This window comes from Equus przewalskii, chromosome 24 (genome assembly GCF_037783145.1).
Source record: "Equus przewalskii isolate Varuska chromosome 24, EquPr2, whole genome shotgun sequence".
Taxonomy (NCBI): domain Eukaryota; kingdom Metazoa; phylum Chordata; class Mammalia; order Perissodactyla; family Equidae; genus Equus; species Equus przewalskii.
The window spans coordinates 12,853,472-12,868,720 of NC_091854.1; the positions used below are offsets into that span (position 1 = coordinate 12,853,472).

The 15,249-nt window shown below is 36.3% G+C and overlaps 1 protein-coding gene across 3 annotated transcripts in view; it reads left to right on the forward strand.

The window, feature by feature from the left end:
- ODF2L (outer dense fiber of sperm tails 2 like) overlaps positions 1–14,573 on the forward strand; it is a 62,183-nt gene extending 47,610 nt beyond the window's left edge. For all 3 annotated transcript variants that reach the window (XM_070592559.1, XM_070592548.1, XM_070592556.1), the window contains one exon: positions 14,135–14,573. In XM_070592559.1, coding sequence (XP_070448660.1) covers positions 14,135–14,161 — 27 coding nt within the window. In that variant the 3' untranslated portion in view covers positions 14,162–14,573. The remainder of the gene's footprint in view (positions 1–14,134) is intronic.
- The last annotated feature ends 676 nt before the right edge of the window (positions 14,574–15,249 follow it).

Sequence of the window (15,249 nt, forward strand, 5' to 3'; positions counted from 1 at the left end):
ATCTCCACATTTATATCTCATTTGTGGCACTGGTTGGGTGGGACCCTTTGCCTTAAGAAATTCATGCTATGCTGGCATTTCCTCTTATATTTTAGCCTTTCTCTTGTGAAAGATTCTGTGAATATTTTCTCATGCTCTTTGGGGGAGAACTTGTGCTGACTCCAGATGCCTTGAGATCTGAGATGATAGGTAGGTGGGCCAGAATCCCTGTACCCTTTCTCAGTCTGGGTCTCTATTCCGTGACTCATCTAGACTACCCTCAACCTGTTGTATAGAAGCAGAAATTTGTGTCTTGTTAGCCTATTTACCACCTCAGTTTCTCTTCTGTTTTCTCTCTGTGTATTACATAGTTTTTCTTATCAAGAGGAACACATAATTTGCAGTGTAGTTTGGCTTTGAAATAGCTGAGATAAAGTTATCATTTGCAACGAGAAAATGACTGAAGCAAAATGGTATGTATAGTTGAGTTTATGCTTATTTGTAATTTTATTAACTTTTTTTATTCTAAGCCTGAGGGTAACTTTCTTAGTATTTTAAAGCTGGTAAATGCATATTCTCTGTACAGTTCTCGGAAAATCTCTTGGTTTATAAAAAGTGTAAACTTATGTCTAGTTCACAAACATATGTTTTATTTAATTTGTAAGTAACTGAACCAATAATAAATTGAGAGTTTACTGTGAGCTCAGGGATGCTGTAGAAGATTATTGGAATATATTCACATATTAGAGTTTAATTGATTCAATGTGATATCCTTTTATGGTATGATAAATATGTAGAGAGAGAAATGGCCTATGATCATGGCATTAATTCCTTCTATGATTAGATTATAATTGGACAAGGTAATCACCGTAAATACTCAAGTTGGGGTAACTGGAATGGCCAGGACAACAAGATTCCCTAAGCTGACTTGCAATCATCAGGTTGCTGCTGGTGGTGGGAGCCTTACAAATGATAGGCTGCTGCATGTATGTTAGTGGTGAGAATTAGGCAAACAGAACTGTTTAATGAGGCTAAGCCATAGGAAATGATAAAGGCTGTGGCCCCCATAATAAAACTTTATGAGGCTGTAACAACTTCCTAATCCTAAACAGTTCAGAAATGGATTAGCAAATCCCAAATCATTAAAAGCAAAAGGATCCAGTTATGATTCTTTATCCAACAGCTAATAATGAAGTGATTCTGTAATCACATACTTAGTTAATGACTTTGGGATTCCCAATAGAGACATTTTTACTAAAATAAACAAATAATCAAATTACCTATCATATGTTAATGATTAAAAAATTCATAAGAGAATAAAGAATGGGTGTATTGTAAGATAAGTTAAAGCATGTTTAATGTTTAACGATTATTAAGGCAATGGGGAGAGAGTATAAAACAGAGTTCCTTACTCTAGTTCTCAGTTAATTTAAGTATTTGTATCTATCAGTATAAGTTCTATAGTTTTCTTCAAACTGCTAACATATATTTCTTTGTAAAATTATTTCTAAGTATTTTGGATTTTTTGTGTAGCTATCAGGAATTGTTAGCTTCTAACAAGTGATTAATAATATGTCTGAATGCCATAATTTTTATCTTGTATTTAATCACAATGCTAATTAATTCTGTTAGTTTTCCAATTGATTCTCTTGCCTTTTCTAAATAGGCAGTATAAGATTGTAATTAGCAATATTAATAGTTAACATTGTACTTTTATAAAGTATCATTCATGTTTAAAATGTCTTTTTACAAATGACTTATTCATATCAGGATCCACACAAGTTCCACGTTGCACTTGGTGGACATGTCTCCTGAAACTATAACTGTTTCCCTTCCTTTATTTTTATGACATTTATTAATGGAATAAACTGGATTGGTTGCCCTATAGAATTTCTACAATCTGTATTTCGGTGATTATATCTTCATAGCATTATTTAACATGTTTCTCCACCTCCTGTGTTTCCTATAAACCAGTAGTTATGTCCAAAATCTTAACTGAATTCGGTTCTAAATCTTTGGCAAGAATACTTCATTAGTGATGGTGTATACTTTCAATTGCATCACATTAGGAGCAATATAATGTCTGGCTGTCCTAGTATTAATGTTAAAATGGATCAGTGGATTCAGGTGATGTCAGATTGATTCATTCATTAAAAAGAATAACAGGGCCTGGCCCGGTGGCGTAGTGGTTAAGTTCGCATGCAGTGCTTCAGCAGCCTTGGGTTCGTGGGTTCAGATCCCTCACGTGGGCCTACGCACAGCACATCAAGCCATACTGTGGCCATGTCCCACATACAAAATAGAGGAAGACTGGCAACAGATGTTAGCTCAGGCCCAATCTTCCTCGCCAAAAAAAAAAAAAAGAATTATATCAACTTTTTACTAAATGCTTTTAAGCAGTCATTGATGATCATTGTCAAGATCTATTATTTCATTAGGGAATCTCAAAATAGTGATTTTCTAATTCTATTATTCTTCTGAATTTATTCATTACTACCTTTCTACAAAAAACTTTACTTCATCATCTGTTTAATTATCCTGACATAGCTGAAATGCTTGATTCAATTTTGTGTGTGTGTGTGTGTGGAAGATTCTCTCTGAGCCAATCTTCCTCCACTTTGTATATGGGATGCCTCCAAAGTATGGCTGACAAGTGGAGTAGATCTGTGCCCAGGATCCAAACTCTGGGCCGCTGAAGCAGAGTGTGCGGAACTATAACCACTCGACCACGAAACTAGCTCCTTGATTCATTGTTTGGAATGATGAGTGAGAGCCTAACTGCCTCCAAAAGTGACAAAGAAGGTTTTTTGGGTTTTTTGGTGTATTCTTACAGACACATAGATTATATATATGTCTATTTTAACCCACTGCAGTAATTTATTTTTATTGTGTTTAACTAATGAAAGATTCTAATGCTTTCAATTTATATCTGGCCACTTCCCATAAGAGAGAGTGAGGTGTGTGGGGGTGTGGAGGTGTGTGGTTTGCATTTTTTGGTTTGTATTTTTCTTTCTTTTTTGGCATTCATTATTTCATTTATTTATTTATTGTTAATTTTCATTCTTTTTTATTTATTGCAGTAACATTGGATTGTAACATTATATAACTTTCAGGTGTACATCATAATATATTTTGAATTCTGTGTAACTTATATCATGTTCACCACCCAAAGAATAATTACAATCCATCACCACATATGTGTGCCTAATCAACCCTAACACCTTCCTCCCTCCCCATTCCCCTCTGGTAACCACCAATCCAATCTCTGTTACTATGTGTTTGGTTGTTGTTGTTGTTATCTTCTACTTATGAATGAGGTCATATTGTATTTGACTTTCTCCCTCTGACTTATTTCACTTAGCATAATCCCCTCAAGGCCCATCCATGTTGTCAGAAATGGCCATATTTCATCATTTCTTATGGCTGAGTAGTATTCCATTGTATATATACCACCTTCTTTATCCATTCATCCCTTGACGGACACCTAGGTTGCTTCAAAGTCTTGGGTATTGTGAACAAGGCTATGATGAGCATAGGGGTGTGTGTATCTTTATGCATTTGTGTTTTTAAGTTCTTTGGATAAATACCCAGCAGTGGGATAGCTGGATCATATGGTAGATCTATTCTTAATTTCCTGAGGAAACTCCATACTGTTTTCCTGCACCAGTTTGCACTCCCACCAGCAGTGTATGAGAGTTCCCTTCCCTCCACATCCTCTCCAACACTTGTTGTTTCCTGCCTTGTTAATTATAGCCATTCTAACCAGAGTGAGGTGATATCTCACTGTAGTTTTGATTTGCATATCCCTGATAGTTAATACTGTTGAACATCTTTTCATGTGCCTGTTGACCATCCGTATATCTTCTTTGGAGAAATCTCTGTTCAGATTTTTTGCCCATTTTTTAATTGTGTTGTTGGCTTTTTGTTATTGAGACATATGAGTTCTTTGTATATTTTAGATATTAACCCCTTATCAGACATATGGTTTGTAAATATCTTCTCCCAGTTGTTAGGTTGTCTTTTCATTTTGTTGATGGTTTCCTTTGCTGTGCAGAAGGTTTTTAGTTTGATGTAGTTGCATTGGTTTATTTTTTCTTTTCTTTCCCTTGCCTGGTCAGACATGGTACTTGAAAATATGCTGCTAAGACTGATGTCAAAGAGTGTACTGTCTATATTTTCTTCTAGAAGTTTCATGGTTTCAGGTCTTACATTCAGTTCTTTAATCCATTTTGAGTTGATTTTTGTGCATGATGTAAGATAATGGTCTACTTTCATTCTTTTGCATGTGGCTGTCCAGTTTTCTCAACACCATTTATTGAAGAGACTCTCCTTTCTCCATTGTATGCTCTTCACTCCCTTGTCAAAAGTTAACTGTCCATAGATGTGTGGATTTATTTCTGGGCTCTTGATTCTGTTCCATTGATCTGTATGTTTGTTTTTGTGCTGGTACCATGCTGTTTTGATTACTATAACTTTGTAGTATATTTTGAAATCAGGGAGTGTGATACCTCCAGCTTTGTTCTTTTTCCTCAGGATTCCTTTGACTATTCAGAATCTTTTGTTGTTCCATATAAATTTTAGGGTTCTTTGTCCTATTTCTGTGAAAAATATTGTTGTAACTTTGATAGGGGTTGTACTGAATCTATAGATTGCTTTAGGAAGCATGGATATTTTAACTATGTTCATTCTTCCAATCCAAGAGCACAGAATATCTTTCCATTTCTTCATGTCTTCTTCAATTTATTTCAACAATGTTTTATAGTTTTAAGTGTGCAGATCTTTCACCTCTTTGGTTAAGTTTATTCATAGGTATTTTATTCCTTTTTTTAATTTTGCAATTGTAAATTGGATTGTATTCTTAATTTCTCTTTCTGCTACTTTGCTGTTAGTGTATAGAAATGCAACTGATTTTTGTATATTGATTTTGCATCCTGCAACTTGACTTTATTATTATTATTTATATTTCTAAAAGTTTTTTGGTAGATTCTTTAGGGTTTTCTATATATAAAATCATGTCATCTACAAACAGTGACAGTTTCACTTCCTTTCCAATTTGAGCCCCTTTTATTTATTTTTATTGCCTGATTGCTCTGACTAAGACTTCTAATACTATGTTAAATAAGAGTGGCAACAGTAGGCATCCTTGTCTTGTTCCTGTTCTCAGAGGGATAGCTCTCAGTTTTCCTCATTGAGAATGATATTTGCTGTGGGTTTGTCATATATGGCCTTTATTATGTTGAAGTATTTTCCTTCTATACCCACTGTATCTAGAGTTTTTAAATAAGGTTAAAAGACAGAAGTACTAAAATTACTTATTTCAATGATGAGGGTAATGGATAGACACACACAAAATAAGAGATTAGGTATGATATCAAAAACATAAAATGTGGGAGGAGAGGAGTAAAAGAATAGAACTTTTAGAAAGAGGTCATGCTAAAGAGACTATCCACTCAATATAGATCACTATATATATATAATATTATATAGGAACCTCATGATAATCACAAACCAGAAACCTATAATAAGTAAGAGGAAATAAATCAAACATATTACTAAAGAAAGCCATCAAACCACAGGGGAAGAGAGCAAGAGAAGAAGAAAGGAACAGAGAAGAACTACTAAATCACCCAGGGAAAAAAGTGACAAAATGGCAATAAATACATACTTATCATTAGCTACTTTAAATGTCAATAGACTAAATGCTCCAATCAAAAGGCATAGGGTGGCCAATTGGATAAAAAAACAAGACCCATGTATATGCTGCATACAAGAGACACACTTCACACCTAAAGACACTCACAAACTGAAAGTGAAAGGATGGAAAAAGATATTCCATGAAAATGGCAAAGAAAAGAAAGTGGGGGTAGTGATACTTACATTAGGCACAATAGACTTTAAAACAAAAACTGTAACAAGAGACAAAGAAGGGCACTACATAATGCTAAAGGGAACAATCCAACAAGAAGATATAACATGTGTAAATATCTATGCACCTAACATTGGAGCACCTAAATATATAAAGCAGTTATTAACAGACATAACAAGAGACATAGATAGCAACACAATAATAGTAGGGGACTTTAACACTCCACTTACACCAATGGATAGATCATCCAAACAGAAGATCAATAAGGGAAGACTGGCCTTAAATTACACATTAGACCAGATTGACTTAATAGATATGTACAGAGCATCCCATGCAAAAACTGCAGAATACACATTCTTTTCAAATGCACAAGGAACATTCTCCAGGATTGATCACATATTAGGCCACAAAACAAGTCTCAATAAATTTAAGAAGATCAAAATAATACCATGCATCCTTTGTGACCACAAAAGCATGAAACAAAATCAACTACAGGAAGAAAATCAGAAAAGCCACAAAAATGTGGAGATTAAACAAAATGCTACTGAAGAATGATGGGGTCAATGAAGAAATCAAAAAATACCTGGAGACAAATGAAAATACAACATGCCAAAATTTATGAGAAACAGCAAAAGTGGTTCTAAAAGGGAAGTTCATAGCAATTCAGGCCTACCTCAACAAACAAGAAAAATCCCAAATAAATAAGCTAACCATGCACCTAAAGGAACTGGAAAAAGAAGATGAAACAAAGCTCCAAATCAGCAGAAGGAAGCAAATAATAAAAATCAGAGCAGAAATAAATGAAATAGAGACTAAAAAAAAATAGAGAAAATTAAGGTAACCAAGAGGTGGTTCTTTCAAAAGATAAACAAAATTGACAAATCTTTAGCTAGATCCACCAAGAGAAAAAGAGAGAAGGCTCACATAAATAAAATCAGAAATGAAAGAGGAGAAATTACAATAGACACCTCAGAAATACAAAAGATTATAAGAGAATACTAATAAAAGCTATATGCCAACAAATTGGACATCTAGAAGAAATGGATAAATTCTTAGAATCATACAACCTTCCAAAACTGGACCAAGAAGAAGTAGAGAATGAATAGACCAATCACCAGTAAGGAGATCAAAACAGTAATCAAAAACCTCCCAAAAAACAAAAGTCCAGGACCAAATGGCTTCCCTGGTGAAATCTACCAAGCATTCAAAGAAGACTTAATACCTATCTTTCTCAAACTCTTCCAAAAATCTGAAGAGGAGGGGAGGCTTCCTAACTCATTCTATGAGGCCAACATTATCCTGATACCAAAACCAGACAAGGACAACACAAAAAAGGAAAATTACAGGTCAATATCACTGATGAACAAATGCAAAAATCCTCAACAAAATACTAGCAAATTGAATGCAACAATACATTAAAAAGATCGTACATCATGCTCAAGTGGGTTTTATTCCAGGGATTCAGGGGTGGTTCAACATCTGCAAATCAATCAACGTGATACCCCATATTAATAAAATGAAGAATAAAAATCACATGATCATATCAATAGATGCAGAGAAAGCATTTGATAAGAAACAGCATCCATTTATGTTTGTATTTTTCTAATTACATATATGTATTTTTAAATATTTTCTTGCTTTCATTTTTATATTATAGTAAAAATATAGTCTTTGTAATTTCTGCTGTTGGGAATTTCTTAAGTATCTTCGTTTATGCCATTATCAATTTTGTAAATCATCTTTATTTTGTCTGTTTTACCTGTCATAGATTAACGCTGACATATATTAAAGTCTCCCATTGCATGTTTGTTTCTGCCCATTTTCCCTTCTACATGCAATAATTTTATTCTACATAATTTGATGTTATTTAGATATTATCTACTTCTATCAAAAGATGTCTGAGGCCATTCACTTTTTAATCCTTTGTGAGTAGCCACAAAGTTGATGATTTATGTCTTTATCACAAATTATACTACTTAAATAGGCTTCACTGTCTTATCTGATGCTTTTTTGCCTTGAATTATAATCAGATGGTATAAATATTGCCACCTCCGCATACTTTTTTCTTCATATTTCCTGATAAATTGTGCCTATTTCATTGTTTTTGTTTCAGTGCCTTTCCTTGGAAATAAGGAATTTGCTACTTTCCCATCCTCTCCCCTTCCCAGTCCTTGATAATTTTGTCTGCGATTGTGAATCCCATCATTTATTGGTTTTATCCCCAGCATTATAAGTATTACTTTAAAATAAAAATTAATGTTGTAGCTATATGTAAAATAATCATTTAAATTTATATTTTTATCTTTAACTGATTTCATGGGATCCACACCTATCCTGGGAACCTGAGACTGGTAATAAAAGTATATAAATGAGATTCCAAAATCACTATGAAAAAGATGAGGAAGACGGTCTTTCCTTTTGTTAACAAGTCAAATGATATTTAGTAAGAAGGAATTTGGGGTTTCCTGATTTTTAGGATAGATTTTTTTTTTAAACCCATACCAAAAGAATATGTAATCATTTCAGTTTTCCTCTTTGGTCTTAAGATGACAATTCTAGATCTAGGTTGGGTCTTACTGTTTTGAAACTTGTTCATATCATATGTGAAGCTACTTTTCAAGTTTCAGTCAAAGTAATTGTTTTTTCAAGACTCATTTTTCAGTTTCTTTAGTGATTTTTGGTCTTCTAAGGTTTTCAACTGAATTTTATCATTAATAATTTAATTATGAAGGTAATAAATGTGTATTTAAAAACAAATTCAAACAATACCAAAGAATATCATGTGAAAAGTATTGCTTCCACTGCTTCTCACCCCAGATTCCACTCCCCAAAACAGCCACTGGTAATGGCTGCCTGATCGTACTGCCTGACCTTTAAAAGAAAGTGAAATTTTTTAACTTTAAATGATTTAGTCCAAGGAAGTCTGGTTCTTTTGAAAATAATAAGAATTAATTTTCAATACTCTTAAATTTTGGTAACTCACAAAACTAGAGATACTGAATAATATTGAAAATGTGTGTTAATGCTGAATTGGCCACATAAACATTTTTCTGTAATTTATTTTCCATTGTCTGTTTTGAGTAAGAGCATAAGCTATGCTTTTAAAAAAGATGTTTTCTATATTTCTAATAGGTGTAGCAAGTCTCACTGTTCATGTAAAATCAATATACAATCTTAGTGATTCTAATTCTATCTCAAAATGACAGTATGGTTTATCAGGCATTTTATATGTTTTTCATCTTAATGCAATCCTTTTGAGGCCATACATTCCAGCATCCAAGTTTTAAAGTAGTTTGTATACATCCAACATGCAAGGCCATGACTTTAATCATTTCCTCACCAGAACTACAATTATGCCAAGCACTTTTTAATTATGCTGCAGCCCACAAGTCTATTCTTAGTAAAAGTCTGACTTGTACAGAGGCAGGATATTCCTCTGTGGCAAAATTCAACTCACCACTTTGCAACCCCACCCATAAGAAAGCCCTGCGAATTAAAAGCTACTAAATTAAGTGTGTATTTTTAACAACTTCAATTTTAAAGTCAATTTTGGCATAAAATTGAAGACATTTTTTTGAAGTACAAAAGTGCTATGTTGGCATTTCATGGTATTTTCAGAATGCAGTTTGTTTGGGGGGTTTTCTCTTTTACAAAGTTAGTTTCTTATAACATCAGTTCTTTTCCTAAAAGGAATATATTTAATCATCTTGCCCTGTCACTTCTTATTTTTATCTTATTCAAAATGGAAAATTCTGAATCAAGAACATTGATGGAGAAAGAACAGATGTGTGAGGACAAGGCTTAGGGTAGCAGGAAAAGGTCTGGGACACAGAGAGTGGCAGGGGAAGCGGAGAGCTGAAGTGTCCCTGGGCTTAGCATTCATGCACAGCAAAACCTGGAATACAAATCCTGAAATTAAGAGAAAAGGAAACGACATGGAATTATGATGTTGGTTTGCTTCTTTACTTCCTAATAACGGAAAATCTATTTTTTCCCAATGAAGGCAAATAGAATACAAAGTCATTTTAGGGCATGCTTGTATAAGGTTAGTGCTTAGATGCTAAACACCTAATGCTGTGTAACATATCAAGAAATAGTTAATGAGAACCTGTTACATGTAAGGCCTGACTTCTTTCATGTTATACCATAGCTCCAATAATTTATTGCTCATAATCCACCTTAGGAAAATGCAGTGTTCGAAATCTGAATTTAGGGAACACAGTTTTCCTTGCCTTCATCTACTTTAGAGGCTGGAATGTCTAAAAACTCAACTCCACAGCTTGCCTTTCAACTAGAAGTTGCACAACGGGATTCTGGCAGTGAGGTGCAAAGGGAAGGCTGCTGGTGCTGTGTGGTCTCCTTCCGCCAGGGGGCTCTGTATGTGAAGCCATTGTCACTAAGGGCTGTAGAGCCAAAAGCAGAGGAACCTGGGTCCTTGAACGTGTCCTTGACCACCATACCCGCTGTGGACTGCCTACTGTGGGACATTTTGTGGCATGAAATAAAGAAACCTCTTCCTTGTTTAAATCACCGTTTGCTGGGGTTCCTGTTACTCTCAGCTGCTTGCATTACTATCTGACTCAGAAAAAACTAATTTGGCAGTAAGCATGGCCATGGTCTTCCTATTGCAAACTGTAGTGGCCAGTCTCCAGGATGGCCCACAGTGATCCCCACCTCCTTCACACGCTTGTTAGTGCCCTCCTACACTGCCAGGGTCAGTTCATGTGACCAATAGGATGTGGCTTCTAAAGCCCTGTGACACTGTAAAAATTATAAATTTAGGCAACAAAAGACCCCAAATTGCTAAAGCAATCCTGAGAAAGAAGAACAAAACTGGAGGCATCACAATCCCTGACTTCAAAACATACTACAAAGCTACAGTAATCAAAACAGCATGGTATTGGTACAAAAACAGGTGCACAGATCAATGGAACAGAATTGAAAGCCCAGAAATAAAACCACACATCTATGGACAGCTAATCTTTGACAAAGGAGCTGAGGACCTACAATGGAGAAAAGAAAGTCTTTTCAACAAATGGTGCTGGGAAAACTGGACAGCCACATGTAAAAGAATGAAAATTGACCATTCTTTTTCACCATTCACAAAAATCAACTCAAAATGTGTCAAAGACCTAAAGATTAGATCTGAAACAATAAGTCTTCAAGAAGAGAATATAGGCAGTACACTCTTTGACATCAGTTTCAAAAGGATCTTTTTGGACACCATAACTCCTCAGATGAGGGAAACAATAGAAAAAATAAACAAACGGGACTTCATCAGACTAAAGAGCTTCTTCAAGGCAAGGGAAAACAGGATTGAAACAAAAAAACAACCCACTAGTCGGGAAAAAATATTTACAAGTCATTTATCCGACAAAGGGTTAATCTCCATCATATATAAAGAACTCACACAGCTCAACAACAAAAAATCAAACAACCCAATCAAAAAATAGGCAGGGGACATGAACAGACATTTCTCCAAAGAAGATATACGGATGGCCAACATACACATGAAAAGATGCTCATCATCGCTGATCATCAGGGAAATGCAAATCAAAACTACAGTAAGATATCACCTTACACCTGTTAGAATGGCAAAAATAACCAAAACAAAAAGTGACAAATGTTGGAGAGGTTGTGGAGAAAAAAGAACCCTAATTCACTGTTGGTGGGAATGCAAACTGGTGCAGCCACTATGGAAAACAGTAGGGAGATTTCTCAAAAAATTAAAAATAGAAGTTCCTTATGACCCAGCCATCCCATTACTGGGTATCTATCCAAAGAACTTGAAATCAGCAATTCCAAAAGTCCCATGCACCCCTATGTTCTTTGCAGCATTATTTACAATAGCCAAGACGTGGAAGCAACCTAAGTGCCCATCAACTGATGATTGGATAAAGAAGATATGGTGTATATATATAATGTATACTATATACCAATATATATAATGGAATACTACTCAGCCATAAAAAAGGATAAATTGTCCCATTCACAACAATATGGATGGACCTGGAGGGTATTATGTTAGGTGAAATAAGCCAGATAGAGAAGGACAAACGCTGTATGACTCCACTCATAGGTGGAAGTTAAACATAGAGACAAAGAGAACTGATTGGTGGTTACCAGGGGAAAGGGGGGGTGGGGGGAGGGCACAAAGGGTGAAATGGTGCACCTACAACATGATTAACAACAATGTACAGCTGAAATTTCACAAGGTTCTAAACTATCATAATCTTAATAAAAAGTTAAAAAAATTACAAATTTAACAATAACTTTAAGATAATTTATATTTCCTTTTTAATGGAATGTCCTGTACTTCTTTTTATATATGATATATTTCCTGGTCAATTATACCATATATCCTTTGTTTGGAAAACAAAGACATATTTAAAAAATGCTAAAAACCACTTATATAATACTACATACCAGGTTTTCTTCTATATTCATTAACTCGCTTTTTTTCTTCAAATAACTCTTTGAGATATTATTTCAAACCACTTTGCATTTGGAGAAACTGAGGCAGGAGGGTTAAAAATCCTGCCCAAGGCTACACACCTAGGACACGGCAGAGCTGAGAGGTTAGGCTGGTTCCAGCATTTGAGATCCTCTCACCACATAAAGGTCACCTGCAATCCAACTGGCCAGAGAGAACTGGCCTCCTTTCTATAGATATGCATACATATTTGTAATTTGTAAGTTGTTTACTTTTTTCAGCTTAACAAATCAATTCCTGCTGGCATTCACAGTTCCTTAAGTGTCATTGCTCCTCGGATTTTTCAGCATATACGAGAATGCTGAATGTCATCCCTATTCTGCTGGTGTAGCCAACTCTATCAGTCAGTGTCCACTCAGGCAATCAGAACCAACAGAGGGAATGCAGTACGGAAAAGCGATTGCAAATATGTTGGAAGGATCGAAGAAGCAAGAAAGGGAAGGTGTGTTTACGTAAAGATTATTAACTGCTGGAAGCCACCGCGACGCCTAAGCCAAGAGGAGCAGAGAGGAAGATGCTGCCGCAGAGACCCCAGGATCACTGCGCTCCTGCGGCTGTTGCAACCCCACTGCAGCTGATTTACAGGGAGCGGGAGTTCCGCAGCACTGGAAGGGAAGCTGAGCAGGCTGGACTACATCCTGCAATTCTGCAACGTCTTGCAAAGCGTTTTCTTACACTTGCGGAAGCCATCGGGCTTATGTTTCAATCACGATGACTGACAAGCTAACTTCAAAACAACAGCGTCAACTGCCCTTCCACACTTCTTTGGCTGTGTACTTAAAATAGAACCTTTTCTAAGCTGTCCCTTGGCCTGGATGGAAATAAAATAATTAATATTAAAAAAAAAAATCCTGCCTATGTTACAGGAATCCAGGAGCCCTGCTGTCCAAACCGCATTGCCTGTCAGGAGCTCAGACTTTGCTGCTGCTGCCACTTTCGTAGGGGCTCCCTCCAGAAGGAGGGAAATCCTCCTCATTTCCAGTCTCCGCCAGAGTCTCCCTTCCATGGATTCTCTCTGAGGACAGCTGGACAGGGAGTGTGGAGAAGACTGGAGTGTGCAGACTCCTGGCTCGCTGCAACAGCAGGGAAGGCAGAGAGGGGTGGAAATGGAGCTGGAAGGGAATGGCCAACGAACAGACCGGTCTTCAAAACACTCACCTTCCCTTGAAATGTTTTCCTTCCCTTAACGTGTTTTCCATGTCGTTAAATATTCTTCCACAATTAATGGCTGCATCACAGTCTCTATTAATTATTAATGCTCTGGTTATTAAGTTTGTTTGCTGTCTTTCTTAGTGTCCATTTTCCTTAATTTCTTTGAAATTTTCGTTTGAAGGTTTATCTTATGTGAGAGTTTCCATCCTCCTTTCCTCCAAGCCTCCTTGCCTATGAATTTTTCTGTTGCCTCCATCATCGCTCCCTCCACTGTCTCTAGCCCAGGGCATGGTCTTAGTTGGTGGCTTGGGCTCCTGCCCCTTGGTGACTGGAGATATCGGAGATCCAGTCATTGAGCTGGCAAAGGCTAACACTGTCCTTGCTTCCAGTTTAGGAAGGACACCTTGCTCTGTCACCCCACACAAGTCCCACTCTGGACTGCTCGAGGCTTCAGCTCCTGCGTGTTGCTACAGGTTATCTATTATCCTGCTTTTGTATATGACTATGACTCTTCTCTCCATATAAAAAAAATCTATCATTGCTAGGTTTACGGTAGAGAGAGAAATGTAAAGCATGAATGTATAGTGTCATAGTAATGATAAATCTGTCTTAATAAATTTAGTTGATTTGCTTGGGTTTTCTAGGTAAATAATCATATTACCCAAGAATAACAAGAACTGGAGCCACCGTTTAATCAGTACTCACTGAATGGCAGGCACACTCTGCCAAGTGCTTCGTCTACACGTCAGGACTTGGAAATGGGCGAAGAAGATTACGGTGTCTTTCAGTGGAGTGCTGGGCACTGTCCAGGAGACCCTCAGGGGATTATCTGACTCCAGGAATGTGCGTGTTTAATTGACCTTCTTTTGACTAGATTATTTTACAGCTCTGTAGGGGTAGCTGTTAAAGTGTGAGAAACAAATAGCAATGCAAATCATTCCTGTTCACACCAATGCAAATGAATTTTGACTGATAGATTATAAAGTTTGTGAGTCAAACTCTCATTTGAACAGGTTGTACCATCTTATTGGTTCCCTCAGTAATTAAAGAGTTGAATAAAATCTTTGACACATGTCCATTTTATATTTGTATAAGAGTCATGATTTTACTTCTTTTGAAAATTATTCTTTAGCACACAAAGTTATCTTCTAATCTTCACAACCCAGGAGGTATTATTCACATTTAATAGATGAGAAAACTGAGACTCAGATCAAATAGTTTACCCGCGCAACATCAAATTAACTAGTAAGTGGCCAAGCTGGGATTTAAACACCAAATTTTGCTGTCTTTAAGATCTATGCTCTGGGGGCCAGCCTGGTGGCTGAGTAGTTAAGTTCACGTGCTCTGCTTTGGCAGCCCAGGGTTCACTGGTTTGGATCCTGGGCGTGGGCCTGCACAATGCTCATCATGCCATGCTGTGGTGGCGTCCCACACAGAAGAACTAGAGGGACTTATAAGTAGGATATACAACTATGTACTGGGGCTTTGGGGAGGAGAAAAAAAAAACTATGCCCTTACATATTATTGCCCACCTGGCAGAAACTCCATTTGCTCACAAATACAATGATTTTTTTCAGCAAAGCATAATAACTAATATGCAATGTGTTTACAATGTGTCATGCACCAAACTAAGTGTCTAAATGGATTAACTTATTTAATTAACAGGCGAGAAAACTGAGCTTAAAGATGTTCAATAACTTGCTCAAGGCTTTCCATGCTATTACCAGATTTTTCCCTTCTTTCTCCTAACTTAGTAGTT